General features: G+C 36.8%; 1 protein-coding gene across 2 annotated transcripts in view; it reads right to left on the reverse strand.

Annotated features, from left to right (window-relative positions):
- Positions 1–24,520, reverse strand: part of DPY19L1 (dpy-19 like C-mannosyltransferase 1) — an 87,069-nt gene that overhangs the window by 36,194 nt on the left and 26,355 nt on the right. For both annotated transcript variants that reach the window (XM_044919956.1, XM_044919955.1), the window contains exons 8-11: positions 12,405–12,462; positions 4,792–4,883; positions 2,597–2,696; positions 337–414 (exon numbers count right to left, since the gene is read on the reverse strand). In XM_044919956.1, the coding sequence (XP_044775891.1) occupies positions 337–414; positions 2,597–2,696; positions 4,792–4,883; positions 12,405–12,462 (328 nt within the window). The remainder of the gene's footprint in view (positions 1–336; positions 415–2,596; positions 2,697–4,791; positions 4,884–12,404; positions 12,463–24,520) is intronic.

The following is a 24,520-nucleotide window of genomic DNA, read 5'->3' on the forward strand; positions in this document are numbered from 1 at the left end:
TGGATAGTTGGTGCTCAGCAAACGAACATTCTGCTTCATTATAACGGAAGGCTCCTAGATAATATACAATTCCGTGTTTCTCTCTCTCATGAATTATCTCTTTTACTTATAGCAAGTCAGGCACAATCTCAAATCAGATAATATGACCCAAATTAAAATTTCCTGGGTGGCCTACTTAAAACATGGCCTTTAATTATATCATAGTATTTGAATGACACTTGTTTTAGTTATGGAATCCTGTTACAACTAGTTTCAACCATGTGCAAAACAAATACCAATAATCAAGAGTCTGTTTTAAGGTCAAACTAAATGGAAAAAAAAATTTTAAACCATTACCATGTGTATATAAATGATCTTCCGTAATTTGCATATATCAATGTATCCCACAACATATAATGCAAATAATGATGCAATCTGAAATTTAAAAAGAAGTTAAATTACAAATAAAAATTACATATATAATGAATAGCTCTAAGAATGAAAAAAAGATTATTTTTTATTGTTTTGTCACATTGATTTGTATTTATATTCAAAGGGAATTCTTTAGTTTCCCTCTTACTGCCAAATTATTATTGAACATAGTCAATATATTAATATATTAATATAGCAAATACTGATTTTTTCTTCCATGAGCAGCTTTCTCAATTAACCATATGAATAATCTACTTTGAGGATTATTCAAAACAATATTCATTTTAATGTCAGGGTGACTCTACTGTCGTCACGTACAATTACAAAGTGCTTTGCTCAATCAAAAAATATGAAAATTTAATTATAACATATTTAATTATAACATATGACAATTAATACATAATTGGGAAAGGTACATTAAACTCAAAATTAATTATGTAATGCATGTGTGTGTAAAAGTGCATTAAGTTCTGCTTATTAGTCACTCTTTACAAGAATCTCCATTAGTGTTCTTTCGTTTATGTAAATATTCAAGTGTTCATTGTAATCAAATTTACCAAATTTCAAATTAGAAGGAGTACTTTCACTACTTTTAACTTTCTTTACAATTTTGAAGAAACCTGTGTAGGTGTTGACCAAGAATTCAAAGAGTACTGGAGTTATTGAGGTGAATTAATTGATTAAATGATGATAATGTAACCCTTAGTAAAATGTAGTTACTATGTCAAACAATGCCCCTCCACCCTTCTTCATGGAAAGCAACTCAGATTAAATCCCATGCTTCCCGTACTACACAAACATGGTATAAACCGCAAAGTAGTTGAATACTTAAACATATAACTTAAGTTTCATTCATTAAGTTTTTTACCTTCAAACAATCTATGACAAATTTTTTCATTAGCAAGAAAAACAAGATTTCCCTTTCCCCAGATTTATCCTTGGGGAACATGCATTGCTTAAGAATGAGACTCATATGACACAACAGGTGTGAGGAAGTGTGCCTTGCTATTCAACAGAAGCCCCTCACTCCATGAAACACCCTCCTCCGCTCACCCCCCCAAAAATCAGGTCATCACCCCTAGCTGGAAGCAATGGGAACTCTCCCTTTCCACCCCAGGGCCAAGCAATACACAGCAGGCCTACAAAGGTAGAATCTTCAAGAAGTGTCTTTCAGGGACTTTTTTGTTTCATTTTCTTTTCAGGGACATTTTTAACCAGGAACATTTAAAATGTCACCATGCTAAAGAAGGCAAAGGAGTCTAAAAGGTAAGATCAAAGAAAGAATTAAGTACAAATAGACTCTTTTTAAAAAATACTGATAAAAGCAGCTAACCTTACAGACATCTTGCTAAGTACCAGCAATGTTAAGTCTTAAATACATTCCCTCATCTGATCCTAACCCAATAAAGCAGGTTCTTTTATTTTCTCTATCTCACAAATGAGAAAACTGAAACTAAGCACAGCTAAGCAGTTTGTCCAAGTCAAGCAGCTAGTGGACAGAGTTAGGACTCAAACCCAGATCTTACGTCATGTCTCAAGCAAGACATGTCCCAGAAGATTGCAAAACAGCTCTCAAGCTGCTTTAGATGAACATGAATATGGCCAGCATAGCGAGGAAGCAGAAGTAGGTGGGGGTGGGGTGCAGCAGAGAGAGAGACTGGCACACAATTTACTCCCTGTCTCAATAAGCACCTTCACCTTGCTTCATACACCTCTATTTGAAGGGAAAGGGAGGCAAGAATGCACAGAAAAATGATAAATTAGATTGGTAGAGGAGTTATATAAATAAGAACTGCTTAGCTATTTGTCCTATGTTAATCTTATGTGCATTTATCCCATGGGTAAGAATGTACAGCATTATTTATAAAAGAAGTACATTTATTTAAGAGAAATACTTAAGGTTACAGCACTAGTCCTCTTTTACGTACACTAACAACACTGAATAACAAAGTATTCTTATCAATTTGAATTCAATAAATGCAGTCCACTAATAAGTCAATAATTAACTTTCACTAATAAATAAATTGCACATATTTCCCTACCCTGAATTTTGTTTAAAAGTATTAATTAAAAACATTTTAGGACTTAGAATCATATAATATCTCAGTTCTATAATTTTATACAAATGAGTACACATAATCAAATATACTAAGCTTAATTCACCTTAAAAATATAAGCACCTTACCTGAGTAAGAAGTACAAACTGAGCAAACTGCCACGGAAGCATGAAAAATACATTGGAAATGCAGAGTGCAATCAAGCTTCCTCTATAAAGTTTTGTAGCCCTTGGGAAGAGAAAATAAATATGAGTACATTTAACCACAAGGTATTCTAGCATGGGCCCAAACTGCTGCAAATTAGAATCTCTAAACATGATCTGGTTGTAACATAAACCAGACATAAAATGAACCAATGGGTTAGAAATTATACTTCCTGACACTTAACTACAACAACTTCCCATGAAAAGTAAATACCCATCATTACTGTAAGAACAAAGCTTGTCAAAGAGAGAGAGGGCAGCTGGGTCAGTATATCCATTGAATTTTGTCAAACTCTATTTTGGTGAATTCATAATCAAACACATTTAATGCTGCATCCAATAGCTTCATTTGGAGAGACAGAGGATGCTATAAAAAAGCAGAGAAAGCGGCATAGTCTAAGTGTTAGCAGTATTCTGCAGACAAGGAGAATTCAGAAAATGGGCCGAGCAGAGGGCGACTCCGTGGAAGATGTGAGGGGACAGTGGGGTCCTGCACAGGGAGGACAGAGAAAAGAGAAGAGGTGGCAAAGGCCAGGGGCCAATCTGGACCCACCTTTAAGAGGCTTCATTTTGATCCTGACTTGTAATTTAGGGGATTTTTAGGAAGGTGAGGTAAATTTATCTTTCATTCTAGTTTTAAGAAGTATTTTTCTCCTAAATCGGTGAGTTAATGTGAAGCCCCCAACATACCTAACACCTTCACAAAGTGAGGTGTATATGCAACATCTCGAGGTTACAGGTATGCACCTTAAAGAAATCTTCCTCAGGGTAAACCTACCTGGGGCACTAAGCACCACCACAAAATGCCTTTCTTTACTTCCATAAGTATCCCTTCTCTAAGGACATCCCCCTCTGCTATTCATGCCCCTAAATCAAGTCTTTTTAAAATCCAGGTAACCTATTTGTGAGCTATGAAATAAATTTATTAGATAAAAACCGCATTTTTTTTAAAAAGATTTTATTTATTTGAGAGAGAGAGAGCATGAGAGAGAGAGAGCACGAGCAGCGGGGAGAGGTAGAGGGAGAAGCAGAGTCCCCACTGAGCAGGGAGCCCAATGCTGGACTCAATCCCAGGACCCTGGGATCATGACCTGAGCTGAAGATAAAGGCTTAACCAACTGAGCCACCCAGGTGCCCAAAAACCCACAATTTTTAATGCAGTGAATATATCCCACATTCAGAGAGAGGCCTGTCTAGAAACACTACTTAAGAGACAAGGCCACATAATGACCCTAGTCCTGCTGAAGTCATCACAGGGGGAAACGGACCATCCAAAGGGTTTGGTGTAACAGACTTCAACCAGCTTCTCCTAAATTCTGCAGATCCTTAAAGGGAGTTCTTAGTCTGAGCCATCTTCAGATTTTCATCATGCTTCATTTTTTTTTTTTCCCATAGTCCCCATTTTGTTTTATTTTTACCCTCTGAATCAAGGTAGCATCTGTCCAAGCTCAGCATTTGTCAACAGAAACGGGAGAGAACTGTTTTTGGTTCTATTCTCTTCCACTCATACGGTGCTTGAATCTCTGTGCAGTCTCTAGCTGAAGGCTAGATGAACATGGGAGAACCCAATCCAATCCTGAATTTCCAGCAGGAATTTTCCTAGTATAGCTCCGGTCTCCTGAGTGGTTTCTTTCTACGCCTACTATCTGATGCTCGAGGACACTAAGCAAATATGGGAAGAAGAATCACATGTTAACATACCCGGCCATAATTACTCTACAAACTATTCTTTCCTCTGAAGGACTATATCATACAGGTTACACTCTATTGCCATCAGTCATCCCCCTTCCTCCTGCCCACTTCTGGGAAGCTGTGGTGGTGGCAGAGAATGATGTGAGAAAGCTGAGATGGCAGAAGTGAAAGCAGATTTGCTGCTCCTCGAGCAGCTCCGTGGGCCACTACGAAAAAAGGAAGAGACTGGAAGGCAGATGAAGGAAATGTTTTTGATAGTAAATATTCTGAAGTTACACCCTTAAAATAACCATGAATTCAACGTAGCAACATCATCATAATTTTTTCATTATTCTGACTGTTTTTATTATGGAAGCTTAAAAAATTCTAGCTTAAGTTACTCAATGCAAAACAAACACACAGAAGACCTAAGGATAAGTCAAAGTTACCTGAGAATATGAGTCACAAGCAACATCTGAAGTACGAGGAATGGATAGGAGAAGCTTTCGCGGAGGGGTGGTGTCCACATCACACGAGTGCACTGAAAACACAATTCATAATGTATGGTCTCTTTGCTAAATTTGTTAAGTAAGACATAGTAATCGAAAGCAGCTATTCATAAACACAAAAAAAGTTTTTTCACACATAATTTAAATGGTATGTTGGAAAGCAAGCTGCTAGGTTTTCCACCAACAGCAAAACTGAAAAGTGAGAAGGAAGCATTATTGAAAGGGACACACACAGCGCATAAGATCTTGTGAAATATTAACATGAACTGTCAACAGCAAATACCAAAAAACTTCAACTAGAGCCTAAAAGGAAAGTAGGGGAAGTACCAGCAAGAAAATGTTCTGCCAAAATTAAAAACATTTCACTGGAATTGGTTGTATAAACCACTTAATTTGTCCGTCCACTTGAATTTCAGCAAACCTCTCCATAACCAATACTTCAAAACTCTTTGTAGTCATCAATGTTAGCATTTCTATTCACAATGCTGCTAAAAAAAAAAGAGCACTCCATTTCTGTTTTTACTTATTCTTTGCCCAAGCTACCCTGGGCTACAAAAATTTAAAAGGGGAAGAGGGATCAAATAAAAATAACAAAAGTCCTAAAATGACATGTACCAACTCTACTGAAGAACTCACTTCGGACTTAATTAAGTAATGTTCCATCCCATTCTCTCTCTCTCTCTCTCTCCCCCTGCCCCTCCCCCTGCTTGCACATGCATGCTCTAAGATAAATAAAATCTTAAAAAAAAACTAATATTCCATCCCAGTTTTAGCACTCCCATTTTTCTGCATCTATACTAAATAAATTAATGAGTCTATCTTTCAATTAAAGGAAACTGCATTGGATGAAATATAAATAATCTGATATTAATTACCCCGACTAAGCTAGTCACACTAGAAGAAATCATTACATCTTTCAACTCAAGCAGTTAAAGACTATATGAAATTACAAAGACCACAGTGGTCTCTATTTTAGCTCTACCTCAGACTGTTAGATATTTCTACTATTGCTACAAAAGTTTGAGCCAATTTACTTCTCTTTTTAACCAAAATTCACTATCCTCTATGAGATTTAACATAGATACCTATTTATAAATGAACTATACACACAAGAGAATTCTGAAAAGATTGAAAAAGTCTTTTGTAAAATGTGTATTTGTTGTTACTGGAACACAACTTTAAAAATCTGTTAGTTCACGAAATTAACTAGAAATTTCAATATGATTGATAGTAGAGATATATAACCACAATTTATAAAGTTATCAATCTGTGCAAAAACCAAGAAGAAATTAGTTAAACAATGTAATGTACAATTTAAGAATTTCTTCATACAGACTGTTTACTCACACTTATTTTGTTACCCAATTTTAACTATGGTGCCATCTCTTAGAAATTTCTTTCCTTAATAGCTAAAGGCACTCAATTCTCTCAAACTCAATTACATCCTTTGTAAAGCTGGATGAGAAGGCTAAATTACAGAATTGAAACAAAGAGCAAGATCTTTCGCCTCTACAATGTTAAGGGTGAATGAACGCAAATATGTGAAAGTGCTTCCTATTGTTTCTCCGATAACACAATGTGCTTTACTCGAGCTGCTACAAACATAATTGCTGGTCCAGATGACCCCGTGTAATTTGAAAACAGTACACAGATTTGCTTTAATCATACCTTAAGTTTCAACAAATAAATATTTTTCTTTAATTATAATAGGTTGACAGTTCAAAACGCCAATGCCTTCTAAAGGCACTGTCCTCAAATTTAGGAATTAAAGAAGGGAATAAATGTGCGAACTCCTTCACAAGGGGTTACACCACTGTATGAAGCACTCAGACAAAATACAAGACATTCCTGAATTGTGAAAATGAACTCAATGAAAATCTCACTTTACTTAAAGTGTCCTCTAAGAGTACATAATTTTTAGCACATATTTCAAAGCACTGAATAATGCTGCAGCATAATACTGCTTAGGTATTGACAAGAACAAGCTCCTTCTGTCTGCTTAGGAAAGCCTGAATTTTAAATCATTTACTCAAGAATCAAAAACCAAGGAATTTTAGTAATAGGCAGCTTCATTTGTCAAGCTCTACTTTCAAAATAGTTCAGTTACACTATTAGAAATCTATCACCTAATATACTTTTCTCTTCATAATGTAAAATGAAATAGGAGTACAACTAACTACTGAATTATAAATTATAGTTAGTATCAAACAGATCACATTTAAGGCTTGTTCCAAGAGTTTTGACTAGAGCTGATATTTATAGGATCAGTCATAAATTGTTGTTGGTATAATGTTTAGGTTTAAAACAAATTACCCCACTTCTGAAAGCTACACAGCCTCATTAGTTATAATACTGCTTTATATTGCTTAATGTTAACTATAATATTGTGTTAAACCTTGCACTTACCAATGCTTTCAAAAAAGATTTGTGGCCAACACAGAATTAGAATCTTCAAAAAAGAGAGAAAATGGGAAAAACAAAATATTTGAAGAGAAGATAATGGCTAAAAATTTTCTAAAACTCATAAAAAAAAAAAATCAACCCATGGAACAAAGATGTTCAGTGAGCCTTCAACTGGGCACATACATCTAAGTTTTTTTTGTTGTTTTTTTTTTTAAGATTTTATTTATTTGACAGAGAGAGACACAGCCAAAGAAGGAACACAAGCAAGGGGGTGGGAGAGGGAGAAGCAGGCTTCCCGCGGAGCAGGGAGCCTGATGTGGGGTTCGACCCCAGGACCCTGGGATCATGACCTGAGCCGAAGGCAGACGCTTAACGACTGAGCCACCCAGGTGCCCCTACATCTAAGTTTATTACCATCAAACCAATAAAAACCAAATATAAAAAGAAAGTCTTCAAACCACCAGAGAAGAGACACTCTACATGCAGAGTAACAATAAGAACGATAACTCATTAAACAACGGAAACCAGAAGACAATAGAATGACATTTAAAGCGCTGAAAGGCAAAGCTACCAACCTAGAATTCTTATCCAGCAAAAATACACTTCAAAAAATGAAGGCAAAATACAGACATTTTTAGACAGGCAAAAGCTAAGAGACCTTGCTGGCACCAGATCTTCACCACATTGCTAAATAAAGTTCTTAAGACCAAAGAGAAATTATACCAGATGGAAACCCAGATCTGTAGGATGAAAAATATCACTGAAACCCAAACAAATATCCAGATGTGAAGGATGACCAGGAGATAAAAAAGGAAGGAATTATACAGGGCATAGGAAACTATGTACCAAAGCCCTGAGGCAGGAAAAGGAGTAGTCCTCTCTGGAAACTAGAGAAGAAAGGACGGTGGGACTGAAGCAAAGAAAACAGCCTGGACAGTGGTGAGATCCAGCAGGGCCCAGGTCATGAAGGGGGATGAAGGCCAGTTCTACTACATTATAGGCAGTTTTCATGTAAGCAATAGATACATTCCCATCTAAGAGCAGCACACTCTTTTGGGGGGGGGGGGGGCTTTTGGAGTTAATGCAAGTTTAATGTAAATTCACAAATCCATAAGCACATCTCTCAATAGTCTGAATAAATAATGCATCTTGCACTCATACTATTTTCCAAATTAATATAAAAAATAATTTAAGCCGCATCACTCTTCTGCATGTAACTCTCCAATGGCCTTTCCACCTTCTCCGAATGAACCTTACAGTGACCAACAAGGACTACAGAAAAGGCTCCTTCCACATCCCACCTTTCACTCTCTGCTCCTGTCACAATGGTCTGCTTGCTGCTCCCCAAATAAGCCAGTATTCCCCCACCTTAGGTAGAAGTGGTCCCACCTTCACATGATTATCCACAAGGAGAGGGATCTTTGTTTTACTGACGTATCAACATATCCTCAACATCTACAAGTACCTGGCATACAGTGAGCCCTCTGTATACATTGTCTTAATTGAGCTGAATAAAAAGAAGACCCAGAATAAGGTTCCTGGCCAAAATGTGACCCTCACAAGAAAGGGATGAAAGAAAGGCAAGAAGGGAGGGAGGGAAAAAGAAGAAGAAAGGAAGAGAGACAGAGAGAAAGGGAAGAGAACAAGTTTCACAAATTAGCAAGGAAAGATCTCTGTACTTTTTACTTGAAAAGATGAACTGTGGTATTATCTTTGAAATCCTACTCCCCTATCTAAGAGCTGTCTGTGTTGAGAGAAGTTTGGAGAGATTACTGGTTAATCGAAACTTAGAATCCTATCCCTGTTTCACAACCTTGAGCCAACACTTAACCTTTTAGTGTTTCCAATTATTATGCAAACTGGAATATTATTATTTGCTACTTATCTATCATACAAGAGCATTCCAAGGATTAATGAAACTGTTTTCAAAGTGTCCTAAGAATAGTTTTCCAAATCTCACATAAATAACATAACTATGTCAAAAACTAATTAGGAACACAGACATTTATATGTACATTATCTCAGTTCAGTTCAAAAATATTTAAGAAACTAATATGGGTCAGAAATATGTTGTGAGTAATAAAAAAAGGTTAATTAGATATGCCTCTAAAGCAAATCTTTCATATACTATTTTGACTTACTTACTTTAGTTTCAAAAAAAAAAGGGGGAGGGACTTTCCTCCTCATAAATGTGCCTATCTTTTTATCTGTGAGCATGTTTTATATAAAACACCATCAATCATGCTGGGTAATAACTTTTTAAAAAATCTCATCATGAAAAAGTTAAACGAACCTACTTCACATATAATGAATTTTTAACAGTCAAAAATTAAAGAAAAATATTATATTTCATTTTTTTCATATACTCTTCTAAATGCTTTTCAGTCAGCATGCGAAAAATCCTGCAGCATCAAGCCACAGGCGCACACATCTGATCGTATAATAAGGAAGGATTTAAAAGGCAGAGTAAAACTGTTGGCTTTCCTCTTAGCAATAATTTTCAATAGGGACAGAATCAACATTTAATAAAAAAGCTTGATAAGTGAAACATCGACATAATTTTTATTATGAAATATATAACCTCAATATTATTGATCATTACTATGAGCAATTAGTGAGTTCTTTATTGCATCTTCACAGGGTCCAGATTTAAAGGTTTTCAACTTCTGTTTTAAATCATTTGATTAATCCTTTTCTACTACACATCTTGTAGTTCTTTTGTTGAGGCCAAAATTTTCCCTTGTAAAACCATCTGAGTGAAAGAATATTTTCAAAAGTACACTATATTCTATCTTAGACTCAAATAGAGAGCAAACTGAATAATGGAAATAGAACTTAAAAGCAAGCAACAATTCACAACTATTTTCTGGTACATAAACCACTCACTTGCATGATTAAAATAAGTCTCCTAAGAAAAAGGGATACCAAGTACCAATTAGTAACCCACCAGCAATTTCAGTGAATACACATTGTGATGCTCTAAAAAAGTTCACTAAATGTGTGAATGGGTACTACCAGAGTGGATGCTTCCCTCATATAAAAATTATATGCTTTGGGCAACATTTTTAAAATTCAGAAAATAATTGGGTCTGACAATCTCATAGTCTGAAAACCAAAACAGTTATTAAATTATAATAAAATGATTTTAGTTACTTAAGTTCTCACCCTTATTTTACCCAAAACTACAGTTTATTCCCTCAATTTTAATGTCTTTACTCAAAATGGTCACTTTTCTACTCAAAAGCTAAGTTGCTGATATAAAGTACAATTACCTACTTGACTATTTCGGAAAAATTGCAATTCTAATTCTAATCACATTTAGTCTACCCTTTCCTAAGTAGAAAGTGATGTCTAAGCATGTTTAAACACACTAAGTAGGTGAAAGGTATTAAAAAAAAAAAAGAAGAAGAAGAAGTCTTTCAACCTGAAAAATGAACAGAATAGTCCAAATTTCATTGGTATAAACTGAAAAGACTTTGTGAGGAATGATGCTCACGCTACATGAGTATCAAAATTATAAGAAAAACATAAGATCAGGAATTGAAAATCTTTAATTTAGACTGAGGGTAATACAGTAGACCTTTCTGCTTAACAGAGAGGTGTCTTTAAAACTGCACCTTGGCTTCAAATTTTTCTATAATCTCTTTCCTCCAACGTCTTATTGTGAACACTCAATGCTCCTTTCCTTCACTGTTAAGTAGTCACTTCCGATTTCTTAGGTCATTCTCACAGGATCTGTGCCTCCACATGTTCTGTGGTCCACACTATGACATTCAGAAGCAACCACAGTCAAGAAGAGGCAAAAAAAAAAAAAAAAATTTTTTTTTTCCTCAAAGGCAAACCAAACCATATTGCAATGATTTTTCTCAAATGCTCTAATCTGTAAGGCCACTCTGGCTTTAAATTTCTGTGATTCTAAATACTAAGCATGTGTTACTTCAACATCCAAGAGTAATCCACTGAACAATAAAAAAAAGTTCAACCTTGACTCTATAGTTAAGTTTTAGTATGATTACTCTTAGGGCTTTATAATATGTGCATATTCAAATATTATACACACTGAGTTTATAAATGCATAAAAGGATTAAGTTACTTCATACAAAACAAGCTGACCTTTCTTTTCTTTCTCTCATACAAGATTTACCATGAAAGAAAACCAGGTATAGATATATTAATAAAAATTCATTTACAACTACAATTGATTTAGTGGAACGATTTCAGTGGCATCCTGAATTTCTATTAGAATTTAATCTAAACTAAGTTATTAATAACGATAATACAAAGTAACAGTTACATAAATTAAAAGCAAATAACAATTCACAACTATTTTCTGGTACATAAACCACTCACTGGCATGATTAAAATAACTCTCCTAAGAAAAAGGGATACCAAGTACCAATTAGACTATGTGCCAAACACTGCTCCAGGCACTTTACACTTATGAATTCACTTAAACTCGCCAATAATCCCATGAGATAAGGACCATTATTACACCCATTTACAAGGGGAAACTAAGGCAGGTGAGATTAATGATTTGCTCAGGTCTCAGAGCTGTTAAACAGCAAAGCCAGGATTTGAACACAGGTAGCTTGGATCCAGAGTCAATACTTTCTTTGCTAGTGTTCTCTTTAGAAAACCCTTGGACGTGTGCAAGTTTACAGGTATAATATTCTGCAAAGGAGACTTAAAAATACATCCAAGTTAATAAGATGCATTAAAATAGAAACACACTATATAGCTCCTACAACAAAAAGTTATCCCCACACAAGGAAATTAACTTTATCCATGGTTGACTTATTTCTATTATAGCTAAACTTTCGAACTTTTAAATTATATAAAGAATTGACGCAGACCCACTATTACTTCAAATCACTAAGAGATATATCACAGAATCAAGATAATAATGTTCATGAAAAGTTAACTTAAAATAAACGCTAATGTAAAACTTGAATGAAAATAAGACCAAACATTTAAAGAATGCTACTATAGACTAAATTTAAAGAAATTAAATTTTAAAAAGAAACCTGTAGTTCTGGAAGTAAAATCTCCTAGAATGTTTTAAAATATTTGACTGACTACTTAAAGAAGAAACTTGTATTTCTAAAAGTACAATCCCCTAAAGATTTTGAAAATATTTGTTGACTACCTACCTCTCCATGATTGAAAAAGAAGCACAGCACCGTAACCAGGCCTCCTAATCGGCTGCCGCTGGAAAAGAAGATAAAAACCATAACTCAAATAACAAAAATCCAGGTCAATCCTAATGAAACCTTGAAATAATATAGTATGATAAACTTCCAGTTCTACACAAAGTGTTAGCCACACTAGAACTCTACTATGCTTATTTACAAAATAAGTATCTATAGTATTATTAGTCAAAATAAGTTTCATTTTTAAAAAGTCATCTTCCATATTCAAAATGTACAAAAAAACCACAGAGACAGGGAATAAAAAATTGTGACTAGTCACGTTACCGGGCATCATGCAACCTGATCTTTTTCTTTCTCTCTCTTTTTTTTATTTTTTAGTGCCACATATTTATTTGTATCCTCTAGCAGTTCTCAAACTATTTTTCTAGGGACACATGATATACATTCAGGAAAGAGGAGAGAAGTGCAGAAAAAGGCTTTGTGGTCATAAAGATAGAAAACACTATACTTGGAAATTCACAAAGCAAGCCAGCACATTTAAGAGTTAATTAATTCGGTATTTCCCAAGCCCCATCCCAAGCTACTTTCCTATAGAACATGCTTGGAGAACACTAGTTTACAAAGTTTTATCTTTCATCTGTTTTGAAAAACTTGTAAAAGAACACAAGTATCAAAATATGACCACCAGGCTTCTAACTCTAGCTAAGAAATCGCAACGCTGTGGTTTGGCCATCCTAACAACTAAACCTTCATTTGCTTAGGTAAGAGTAATACAGGTCTCCCACTTTCCTCCCACCCTGGCCAGAAGCATCTGGATAGGGGAAAGAAAGGCTGTTTAGGTCTGTTCCATCATTTCTTTCATCTTTACTCTTGAGATCTTGTACTCTCTTTAGCTCATGCTGTTTTCTCCTGATTTTACCCAAATATCCTTCTTTCTTTCTACACAAGCATGCATAGAACATAGACAAGCCAGGGAGGTAACAAGGAGTCAGACACAGGTATTCTAGGCCATGCTACTTACTCCTGGGGATGTATGAATGAGGAAACATGGAGGAGATACAGGAGATGGCCGGGCTAATCCATGCAGCGAGCACACACCACCTCCGCATCCCTCCCAGCCTCCCAGGAGACCGGAAGGGCTAGCAGCCCCAGCACAGGTGGCCAGTCAGCCTTGGCACAAGACAAGGGTTACGTCTGCATGTTCAGCGGCAAGCAGTTTATGGAGTTTCCATTTTCCCTACAGAGTTTTGAGCTCCGTGCTGCTCTAGAGAAGAGATGGCAGTGCAAGAAGTTTGAGGAAGGGGGTTGTCTGAAATACCACTTGCATTTAAGGACAGAGCTAACAAGGGAAAACAGAAGGGCTGCAGAGCCATCTTAAAGGGATCATGGGAAGCTGGAAGACCACAGATTTACAGGACACTGCTGGAACAACTGTGCTTTTTCTCCACTGATTATCAACCTGGTCTAGCACAAATGAAATATAAAGGGGCAAAGAAACAGCATATTGGCCAGAAAACGGCTGAAGTGATGAATCACAGAAATGAGAGGGACAGATAAAGGAGCCGGAAAGTCATACAGGCCAGGGAGTGGAAGTCAGGGCTCTCCCCTCAGAGGCCCAGCACGCCTTCTTAAAAGGCCAGCCAACAGGCCAACGCCAGGCTTCATGGCAAGTCATAAGACATTAGATAAGTTAAGTGTGAGTTATGGGTTTAAATAAATAGTAATGTTTTGAACTTATGCCAACAAGACAGAAAGTGCAAAGGTCTATATATTTCAAAAATCTGTTTCCTCGTTGCCACCCTTCTCTCAATCCTATTCACCTAAGATAATCAATAGTAACATCTGTGTGTGTGTCCACCCTCCCAAATCTTCTTCTATACCCATATTTTAATGCGATCATGCTATTAACACCTCTCTGAAATTTGTTCCTTTTCTAATTCATCTATTATAAAGATTATTCCTAATCAATACACATAACCCAAGGCATCCTTATTAACAGATACCAAACATTGCATAGTACAAATGTACTACAGATTGTTCAGCCCTTTCCCTATTATCGAACATACAGATATTTTTTAATCTCTTACCGTAAGAATAACATGTTAAAATAAATATCCTTGTGCACATAAATACCGGTGCTTTTACTTCTATAGGACAGACCTAACTGTGAGACTGCCAAGCCAAAGTTGTTATTTTGATCTGTACCTCTTGCCTACTAGTACGGGCAGCATTTTAATGGGTTTTGGGACAATGTGCATTTTCTCTTCTGTGAATTGCCTGTCTACATTCTTGTCCATTTTCCCATTGGATTGTCTATTTCCCTATTCAAAGATTAAGGGTATCCAGTTTTTGACTGTTAGATGTGTGATTAAGTATTTTGATATGTTATGGTGTATTCTGCCAAAAAGAAATTTTAAATTTTATGTAGTTAAATGTCAATGTTTTCCTTTATTTCTTCTGCATTTCCTGTCTTGTCTGTGAAGACCTTTCCTACCCCAAAATGACACAGTGTTCTAAAATATCTTCCAGTATCATTGTATTTTACATTTAAATCTTTCACCCACAGAAATGTATGTGTAAAGCCTTAATTTTGTTCTCTTTGAAACAGATAGTCAATTATGCTAACGACCATTTATCAAATAAACATTCCTTTTTCCGGTGTAATGAAATTCAGCCTTTATCATATATTAATTTCTCACAATACTAGAATCTGTTAATTCCAGTCAACTGATTTAATTCTATATTTTCTATATCACAATGTCTTCATTACTGTAGCATTATGGTAATATTAACATATGATAAGGAAAATTCCCCACCCCTAAGTATTCTCTTAACATTTTTTTAGGTAATTCTAACCAGTGCCCCCTCCCACACAAAAAAAAGTGTTGGATTTCTGATCAGAATGTCATTAAATTTCCATATAATTTTGGAAGAATTGTCATTTATATGATGGTAAGTCTGCCCATTCAGTTGGATAGTATGTCTCTCTCCATTTATTCAATTCTATTTCTTTAAATAAAAATGATATGGACAAGCAATACAGCCACCAGATATCTAGAGCTAAAACTTCTAAAAATACGGGGATATGATAAAATCTGATCATAGTATAGTATTTTAACACTTTCAGACTTTGGCAGGTCATATAAGCTAAAGAAAACATACCAAGGATTCAAATGAGATCATCAGTAGGCTCAATTTTATAAATCTACATAGTACTTTGACTATACAGAGAATATACACGATTTCTATAGCACCTGGAACACCTGGCTGGAAAGACACCTCATTCTCTGGTTATAATCCAAAAACACCCTACACAAGAGAGACTGAAAAACAACAACAACAACAACAACAAAAACACTTTGGGAAATTAATGTAAAAATTCCCTTTTAAAAATACCCTGAAAAGAAAAAGAGTCAAAGCTGAAATTTTGTAAGTTCAATTTTTTTTAATGGCAGAGTAAAGACAGGGACAGGGATAAAAAGAGGACAAGGACAGAAGAATCCCAAGTCCAATTTCCCAACCAAATCTCACGATGGGGTCTGCTCAAGAAGTCTTCCATCCATACTACCGGACTGCCATACAGCCTGTGGGGCTCAGGGACTGGACATTTTCCCAAAGGCAGAATCAGTGCGACATCACTCCCCTTAAACTAAATAACCACAAGATGGGTTATGGCCCAGCATCTTCTACGAACACAGACAGCTTTGCTTACCGAACCAGGGAGGCAGATTTTCTGGTACACTTTCATGCCCTGCATAGCTAGGAGGGGAGAACAAAATTTGCTTATCTACAAGAAATATCTGACTTACAATCATTTTGAAATGGTGTGACTTGCAATAAATCTAAAATAGTGTCCCCAGCATTTACCTCCTTTCCCTCGAATCCTTACAGACTATCATATAGGTCATTTTATTTTGCTAAACAGAAAAGATGTAATAATCAGAAAACTTAAGACTGATTTTTTTTTCCCCCATTACAGTTGATCAGTTGATATTTCAGCATTCCCTAGTGGTTTAAAAAAAAGATTCTTCTGCAATATTACCACCAACTGTCAGAAAATATGAAAGCTCCCATTGTGCAAATTTTAAAATAGTCTAAGCTTGCACATTTACTCATACATCTCATTCACCTTTTGAGCCTCGATTTCCTCAGGTACAAAATGAAGGAGTAAAAGATCTTAATACTTTTCAGTTCTGACATTTAATAATTTACAATTCTCTTCTTTCTCACATCTTTAAGTAACATGGATTCAAATCAATCATATTTTGGTAGGCTTAGTTAATCACGGACACATGTACCTCTATTTACCAAAAAATGATAAAATCTACAAAGTTCAACATTCAAGAAGAAAAAGTAATCATAGTTAATTCAAAACGTTATTAAATAACCCTTGGAGTGAATTAAATTAACTAACTTCTGCTGTATGAATGCTTATGAAAGAGAAAAGGAGAGAATAATGTGGAACGAATTGAATCAAGAGAATTGCAGTCTCAAGTTTGAGATGTAAGGCATAGGCACCTTGCTAGCCAGATGAAGAAATGCCCAGCAGGCCTGCTGAGAGCTGAGCATCTTCCCCTACACTTACACGTGGATTCTCTGGCTTTTCTGGAGCATAAAAGAAAGCCCCAGAAAGTAAAGGTGAGGACAAGAATGACAATCAGGAAGGCGAGGAATGGTCTCAGCTTAGTCCTTCCAGTCTGTTACAGGCAACTATTTAATGCCTTTAATTTAACTCTTTGTCTGCCAGGGCCAAGAAACAGAAGATTTTATTTACTAGACTGTGAACTTCCCAGTTCATCCTGGTAGTTCCCATAGTGCCTTGCCTATGGCACAGAGTCAAAAGGTATCTGAGGAGTAAATGAAAACATAAAAACTATCCAATCAAAAGTTGGCTGGCATTCCTTTTTGAGGAGAGGGGGCACTTTCAGTCAAACACACCACACCTCACACCACTGCTGTCCTTGCTCACCAGCCTGGACACAGGCTCCTGCTCATCATCAGTGCCATGTGTTCAGTGGAGCCCCTACTGCGACCCAACCACCACACTGCTTGACTCCCCATCCAGACCTCCTACTGTGCCCTCAAGAACCTCCATTCCGTGGCGAACGACTTCCTTCCAGAAACCCTCAGCCTCTGCCCGGATGCTTCCTCTCCTCCTACCTTGAAACCTTACCCTCCTCTGAGAGGAAGTTTCCTTTCCTCATGCCACCACGCCCTGTATGGCTCAAAGCCCAGAGGGGAGGCTGAAGCTTCCTCTATTGCTACTTTCAGACACCATCTGGGACCCTTCGTGGAAGTCTGCTCCTCTGAGCTCCTTTCTCTCACTTGCCTCCTCACAGAAGTTCTCTCCTAATACTCCAGCTCACTCTCCATAATTCACAGCTGTTACCCTTCGTCAAGGGCATGTCTAGAGTCTTAACTCACAGAGTCATGGTCCAGGGTCCCCTGTTCTTCTTTTCCATTCCCTCTATTGCACGGAGGAGGCTTTCTGAGAACTTTTTAATTATCCTCTTTATGACCTTCTCTAGATTTAACATCTGCTGCTCTGTATCACTGTGGCCACTCTGATCTGTCTCTGATCTCTTCATCCTCTTGAATATTCACCTTTCTTTGCCTCCACTCTGTTCTCCATGGCTTCTCAGCTCTTGTCAGAAAAGCCTGTCCATTCTTTTGTAGACATAGCTAGTCATCAGAAAATGCCTTTTCTTCCACAGGAGGAACAAACCAGTCACAGAGCATAATGTATTCATTTTCTGACTTTCTACTCTACTCTATTATTTTCTTTGGTCATTGAAGGTTCATGCTTCTTCAATACCAGAAAGAATTTTTAACTACTTTATTTCTAGATGTGTTCCAGAAGCCCTGAAGGCACGGTAGATTAGTCTATATGCCAAACCTTCCTTTTAATTTTGCTTACTAATATCCCCCCCCCCTTCTATCCTGAATAGTGAGAGTGAACAGTCATAGTTAATATAACCAATTTCTCTATTTTCTTCTCATGATCCAGCCCAAGTTATCTATGAAGTGACTTGGTGTCCTTTTTAGACTCTGTGGCAGAATAGAGTAGCTTTTCATATCAATTCTCTGTATCAATAAATAGAAACCTCCCCCTTCCCATACCTGTTTTAAGACAAAGTTGAACTTCTTATTCTTTATGACAATTTTGCTTTGCTTCCATTGTTTTATTTGAGATTTTTCTGTTTGTTCATGCTTTGTTAGAAAATCAAGCATTACTGTTTACGCAGCCTGGATTTTTGGCTAAAAATATGTCTTATTTAAGCTATGAATTACACCAGCTCAAACTTTTCCAGCTCCATGTTGTTGCTGTGGGTTGTTTCGTTTGTTGTTTTTTTGCTTTTGGAATGTTCTATTAACTTGGCCTTCCAGCACATCTTTAATCATTTGGCCTAACAGTTGTATATGAATATTTAAAAGAGAAGTATTTCTCTTCAGTATGCATAAATTGATGAAAGTTATTGGTTGAAAATGTTGGCATCTTTTCTCTAAAATCTGTCCCTCTTTAGGTCATTATCTCAGCAAATGACACTTAACCACACTGTTTGCTGCCCAAGTCTGACCGCTAGGAGAGATCCATAACTTTCCTGTGATTCTGTTTCCTCAGAGTTACCTCTTAAAGTGCTAGATACATATTTCTTCAGTAAACAAATAATCTTAAGACTAGAATCTGGAAAAAAAAAAAAAGTGGAATCTGCAGAGGAAACGCTTCAGATGAGTCCACTGAAAAAATATTTCCTAAATTGGTAAAATTCTAATAAAGCTTATGTGATAAATAATAATATATTATTTTTGTGCCTTTCGTAAATAGTAATCAAGAGCTAAGTTTTTTCCAATAATTTATTTATTCACTTCAATTAAAAACTATTTTCTGAAAGCAGGCATTCTTCTAGGTGCCTTGCTAGCATTAATTTATTGTATTCTCACACAGAAGACAATGTCTCCTAACTCATCTAGGTGTTCTCCCTCCTACCCAGACACTTCTTAAAAATTCTATAATCTTGCATTCCAGTTAACTTATGAAACACTTTACTTCCCTATTACAACCCCGAAAAACCTTTGTTACATTAAATTTTCTTTTACATCCAAAGGCAAACCAAAGAACTGGCAGTCACTCTAAGTTCTTCCCACATCATTTATTCAAATTATATAAAAACTCAATGTTAACAGGTTCCACCCACGATCTGGAGCTCCCATACAGCTTTTTTGTCCTCCAATCTCAATCATGACAGCCTAGGATGGCCAGACAGCTAAGGAAAACTTCTAACATGGTAGGTATAGACCAAAAAATTTTAAAAAGCGAAGTAGAAGATACCAAATTATTTAGGGAGGGAAAAAAAATTAGTACCCTCAGAGAAAAAGATACTGAATCCATGAAACAAAAATAAAATACTATTTTTTTAAAAAAAGGAACATTCACAGAACAAATGAAAATTCTTGAAAATTAGAAGATAACAAATGAAAAACTGAATATAGAAGAGTTGGAGAAATAAAATTGACAAAATTTCCTAGAATATAGAACGCTCACACGACTAAGATAATAAATGGGAACAGACAGATCTAGGGCAAGACATATTATGAAATTTCAGAACCATGGAGACAAAGAGAAGATTCTACAATCTTTCAGAAAAGAAAGGGAAGAAAAGGTCACAAACAAAAATTTAGAAATCTGAATAACTGAAGAACGCCTGAACAGCACCACGTGAAGCAACAATAGTGTGACGCCTTCAAAATTCTGAAGGAAAGTGATTTCCAATCTGGAGTTCAATACTCGGCAAAACTATTAATCAAACATGAAGACAAAATAAAGACATTTTCAAATATACGTGATCTGAAAAATTTACCTCCCATCCACTCATTCTCAAAGACTTCTAGAAGATGGAAGATGTACCAGAGTGAAAAAATAAACCAAGAAAGTGGAATACATAGGATATGGCATAAGAGATCCCATTATCAGAGAGCAATGAAAGAACTCTGGGTAGTGAAGGAAAATGCCAAGGTGACAGATGAACACCAAACAACAGAAAGCAGTCAGTCCAGAATCAAGTACTGACTCATGCCCAGATCCTCATGTTTTATTTAACCTGAGAATAAAGCCCCAGTGAGCCTGGACAGATTGTTGTCTATATTTTGTCTTGGCTTCTACATGCCTTACTGCTGGCATCAGCTAAGGACACTCATTTCACCTACAGAAATTGTTCTGCTTCAGTATGCTCTTGAGAGCCAGGGTACATAGTGGTGAATCTGGAAACAGGGGACAACTCTTCTCCTCACAGTATTTCTGCTGGACAGTCAGGACCAGGCCCACACTACGTTTCTTCAGATCCCCCTGCCAAATGAGTCCTACATTCATCCCAGGACTAGCTCATGACCTTGCCTACTAATGCCCTAGGGAGTCGGGCTCCTGATTAAAAACCCATATATGATTTCTGAGGCCCAACCATAGACAATTACAAAGGTTCACCTTTTGTTCAGGGCTTCCTCAACAGTGAGATGACCCTCATGTCTGCACTGATCCCTCGATTCTCAACCAGGGCACTGTTCCATGGGGGGAAATGGACATGGGGGAGTCTGTATTTTCTCCAGTTTTAGAATCTTGTTACACCATCACAGCAAGTAATAAAAGGCTTAACTCCTTCACTTTTGGCTTGTTGCTTTAAACGACTACTCCAACACCTGGCAGCTCAACTCCCTCTCCTAACGGTCCCTGAAAGTTCCCTCAGGGAGCCCTCCTCCCTGCAGAATAGAGACTTCCATACACCAAGTCTTACAAAACTGGCCTTCAGAAACTGTTTGTAGCTGACACATGTCAGGGCATCTTATAAAATAAATAACTGTAATCATGAATTAACAGCACGGCTTTTAGAAAATAATTAACAATGGTTTTTTTTAATTTTTATTTTTAAAAATACCAAAATACTGAGAATTCCAGAAAAAGAGGTACAGCATGAATAGGTTGTGTTTGCAAAAACATCTGACTTCATCTCCTCAAGTCAGAGCTTGGCAGCCCAGCCCCATTTCACCATTTGGCTGTGTTTTCTATTTTCTCTTCCACTTTCATTTTTTGTGAAATGGATTGGCTTATCTGACTTCAGAAAGCTTATATCTGTACTATTTTAAAAGAAATATACTTCTGGAGTAAAATGTTATACTCAATCTGCCTGTAAATTTATATAATACAACTTATAAAAAGATTCTAACCACAATTCTAGATATCCTCCTCTTTATTCTTAACCCACACGTTAAGAAGTCTGCAGCTTCATCCTACTTCACAAAGTTAGAAGGGTGACAAAACTAACCACCAAGGAAGAAAACAGTAAGAACTACCTAGCAATTTGAGACCTCAAAAGATACTCATGTCAAGAACATTTTAAAATATGATGAAAAAGACTGATAGAAAAGAAGTGACAGAAGACTTTATTCAACACAATATAAACCAGGATCACCACTGGAATCTAATTTACACACCCGTCCTCAAGGCACAGCGCAATAGTCAAGGCTCCCTAGAATACAAGGGGCTCTATAATGTAGGAGAACTGGATGCTCTTTCGGGGCTGGGAGGAGACAAGTTTAGGATGTGTTTGGATAGAGCTAAAGTGATTATTCAGGGTTAAAAAAAACACTCGCAAACAGAGCAAAGGGAGAGCTAGAGAAACGAAAACATGTGCCACCACTGCAGTGTCTACATCCAAGCACAGCTGCATAAGGCAGACCACCCCGGGGGGGCCAAGGGGTCAAGGACACCCGAAGGGCCAGCTGGGGCCCAGAGCAGTCAAGTGGGTAAAGCTGAAACAGGTTGCATCCCTCGGAGCCAGGAAGAGAAACCAAAAACAGCTATTTGGAAAGGCTCAAATGCCTTTTTTTTTTGAGAGAGAGAGAGAGAGTGAAGGAGCAGGAGGGGAGGGGCAGAGGGAAGAGGGAGGGAGAGGATCTTAGGCAGGCTCCACACCCAGCCAGCACAAAGCCAGACTCGGGGTTCGATCTTACAACCCTGAGATCATGACCTGAGCCAAAATCAAGAGTTGAACACTTAACTGACTGAGCAACCCAGGTGCCCCAAGACTCAAATGCTTTTAAGGCAAAGTCACTCCCTCCTGCTACCCTAAGCAGTGATCTACAGATTTTTTGACACTCAAACTACAAGAAGTGAGACTTTACACTACAACTCAGCACATGCACATGTAGACATGTATATACAATCAACAAATACAAGTTTCTCTAAATAACACCTATCTTACAAAGTGTTGTGTACTGTTATTTATGTTTATAATCTTTTCTTTTTCATGTAAAAAAAAAAAAAAATCCTGGTCCAAAGCCACTAAATTGGTTCTAAAATCACCCTGCGGTTTTGCAGACAGCATGCTCAAGTAGTCACTGGCTAACTTCGGTGACAGGTGAATTCAAGGGTCTCATGAGATCATAGTTCAGCTTGAATCCTGTCCCTCTATTGGTCAAATTTCTGATTTCTCTCACTGGCTTTGGAATAGTCTCAGACCAGCCAAGGTCATTCATCAACCGGCCCAACCCATTTCTTCAGTCTTCATCTTCTACAACGGCCCTCAATAATCTGCATCCTAGCAAAACCGATCCGCTTTCCACATCCCAGGATGTCCACCTTTGCCTCTCCCTGGGATTCTTTTCTCCCCAACCTATCCAAAACGCTCTGACCCTCCAAGGCACAGTTAAAGCAACCCTCCACACAGAACAAATTTCTCCTGCCCCAGCATTATAAGCCCTTTATCTTTGCTGTCTGTCCCCCATTGACACACACCCAGCACCACCTCCAGCTCCCACCTCACCCCACCACATGCTTTCAAAACCCAAGCATACCATCTCCAAAAGAAGCCACTCAGTCTGTACTTTATGTTGACTGGACAAATGCACATGTATCTCCTATGCAGGGAGAAAACTGCTGTCTGGGGACTGTTGGGGCTGAAGACTGAGAAATCTTAGGTCAGGGCCCAAACCACCTAGAACCTCTCAATCAAAACCAGAACATCATACTCTCTGCAGCAGATGTTGTTTGGCCTTTGAAACGATGGTTATAACAAGCATTATAAGAAAATGATACTGAATGTTTAATAAATGTTTAGAAAGTCTTCTTTCAATCTCAATTCTTCTTTCAAAAAGTAGCATAATTATAGATCAGTAATTTGGCAACACTGCCATGTTCCATATTTTAACTTCTCTTACTCAAAATAAAATCTCTCAAATGTAGTAAAGCTATCCATTAGTACTTAGCAGAATGATAGATTTCCCCCCCCAAGATAGAGACCTTTGGCTCATCATGATACAAGGCACACTGGCCTTGCTTTCTTTCAAGTCAGCTTCCTCTTCTGATTACCATATACTTTTGGTTATCGGTGTGTCTTGTTTCAAAAACAAAATTTTCCACCTCATCTTTTAATCATGCATTTTCATTTCAGTCTCCCCAGTTATATAATTAAAAGAACTTTCTTATAGCTAAATCAGATATATTAGTATCAAAGTATCTTAAATCTATATGCAAATATACTCTAAATCGATCTTCTAATAACTTCTTCATTTGACAAATATTTATCAAGTAACCGTTATCTGCTCAAACACTGAGCCAGGGATGCAGTAGATCTTTGAGATACTAAGCTGAAAACGCCATACTTCCAAAACAAAGCTAATGGGATAATAGCAGATTCAAACTCATTAACCCAAACTGAAAATCATATACCTATGCTCACACTTCTGTACTAACAAGGAATCAGTAAGCAATAAAAAAAGAAAATTCTAAAGATACTCTCAAGGTAAAATAGTTCAAACAAGTATACAATGTAACTGTCAAAAAAAAAAAAAGAAGAAGAAAAAGAAACATAAAAACCCTTAAAAAATTTGTCAATCTTTTTAGTTTAAGGAATATTGCTGGACTATGAAGTTGATCAGGTCAGATATTAAATATCTGTATAGAATATATTTCCATTTTAATGTCAACAAAATAGAGTCATTAACACCATTTGATAATGAGTGGTCCTTTCCTTGTATTTTGTGTAAACAATATACTGCTTATGCTCAAAAGCCTGTGAATATTTAAAATTTATCCAATATCCCCACCATTCTCTATTTAAGCATCT

Source organism: Neomonachus schauinslandi, chromosome 12, assembly GCF_002201575.2.
Source record: "Neomonachus schauinslandi chromosome 12, ASM220157v2, whole genome shotgun sequence".
NCBI lineage: Eukaryota > Metazoa > Chordata > Mammalia > Carnivora > Phocidae > Neomonachus > Neomonachus schauinslandi.